This window comes from Penaeus monodon, chromosome 15 (assembly GCF_015228065.2).
Source record: "Penaeus monodon isolate SGIC_2016 chromosome 15, NSTDA_Pmon_1, whole genome shotgun sequence".
Classification (NCBI taxonomy): domain Eukaryota; kingdom Metazoa; phylum Arthropoda; class Malacostraca; order Decapoda; family Penaeidae; genus Penaeus; species Penaeus monodon.
The window spans coordinates 27,827,931-27,829,632 of NC_051400.1; the positions used below are offsets into that span (position 1 = coordinate 27,827,931).

Genomic DNA, 1,702 nt, shown 5'->3' on the forward strand with positions numbered 1-1,702 from the left:
CTGCACACTCATTGGAATGATGACCTGGCAACTTTTCTTAGGATGTTTAATCATTATTTCATCTAATTAAAATACACTATGTTTCTTTAATTTGTTCTAAATTTGGTTCAATATATTCTAGATGACTTACATAATCATAACATACTTTTATGGTCAACCCACAACCACAGTAAGCAGGCAGAGCTGTATTTTTGTCTGTACATTGGTGTCAGGAAATGCTTCAATAAAAAAAAAAAATTCTTCTTGGATAACCTGTTTAACTGAATTACGAGTCATAATTGTATGAAGGGAATACATAATGAAGGCATTAAGGTAGGATTACATTGATAGCAAGGCATGAACAATAATAAAAATTTAATACATGTTAAATGGATAAACTACCAGTCAATGTCTGGTGATTTCAAACAAAAATCAGTACAGGTACTTCGCTGGTTTGCTTGTGTGCACAAGCATTTACTCTATCAGTAGGAAAACTGTTCACTTGTGCCAATTGGATCATTTGGACAGGCTTTTACTATAAAAAGGCTTACAAAGGAAAAGTTACTGAATCTCTCTGAAGTGCAAATATAATTTTCTTTGATCTCTATGCAAGTGAACCTATTAAAATCTGTTTGCATTTGTAATATATGCTTGTTAAATGATTGACCCTTTATTATGAACAAAATTATAATACAAAAATTATCTTTTCTTAGTCATCCTACTTCTGGGTATCTACAGATTTACACCTACCCCTAAAATTATGTTAGTGCATATCAACCTTATTATAAATGAGAAACTTCACAAATGCTTTAAGTTCTAAGCAGAGAAGGATTATTAAGAAGAACAATTTATAAATAGTATTTTTATATTTACAACATCCCATATGATACACTGTACAAATCATACATGGCTGCTAGCAAAATCTGTTTTCAAACTGACATGTAAACTAATGTCTTAAAGATTATATAGATCTGGAAACACTGAAATTTATAAGGAGGAAAAGAAATGTCCAACAACTCTTAGTCAATTCTCTGAAATATTGTAAATAATTACCTTGTCAAGCTGATTGCAGATAAAGCTAAATTGATAGTCTAAAAGAAACATTAATCCTGATAAATTTCCAATCCCACAACTAGGCAGTCGAACTATCAGTACTTTCAAAGGTCTACACCAACATCACTTTAGCAAGATTTTATCCAAAACCAAGACTGCATCAATTAATAAAAACACTGAATTTACAAGAATTTCACCAAAAATTTTGGAAACTCCCTGATATTAACAATTTTGTAAGCTTAAAATATCTTTTAATTTTGTAACAAATTTCCCCTCTCCATGGTTAACTTGGCTCCTCCATGCTGAGACACAACCTCCTTCATTTGCTCAAACCATGGTGTTATTTTAGTGTTACTCTTAACGTCTTGGAATGCGTCGCACCCTTCAACAGCAGTCAGAACACCGAACACACTTAGGTCTGAGAGATTTGGCTCGTCCCCACCCATAAATTTTGTTCCTTTCTTCTTAAGAGCCTTGAGCCACACATTGACATCATCATAAAATGATGCTCTAACATCATCTTTAATCTGGTGCCTGCAATAAAACAAAATAACAAGTTTAAAGGTACATCATTCACAATAATAATCAGTGAAAAAAGCAAAATCCAAAGTGCACGAGGAAAATAATGCTAATGGTATCTTTGAAAAAACACTCTACATTTTATATATTC

General features: G+C 32.1%; 1 protein-coding gene across 1 annotated transcript in view; it reads right to left on the reverse strand.

Annotated features, from left to right (window-relative positions):
• Positions 1–170: 170 nt before the first annotated feature.
• The window catches only part of LOC119581891 (prostaglandin E synthase 2-like), a 41,881-nt gene continuing 40,349 nt past the window's right edge, over positions 171–1,702 (reverse strand). The window contains exon 6 of the mRNA XM_037930051.1: positions 171–1,566. Within this exon, the coding sequence (XP_037785979.1) occupies positions 1,284–1,566 (283 nt within the window). The 3' untranslated portion in view covers positions 171–1,283. The remainder of the gene's footprint in view (positions 1,567–1,702) is intronic.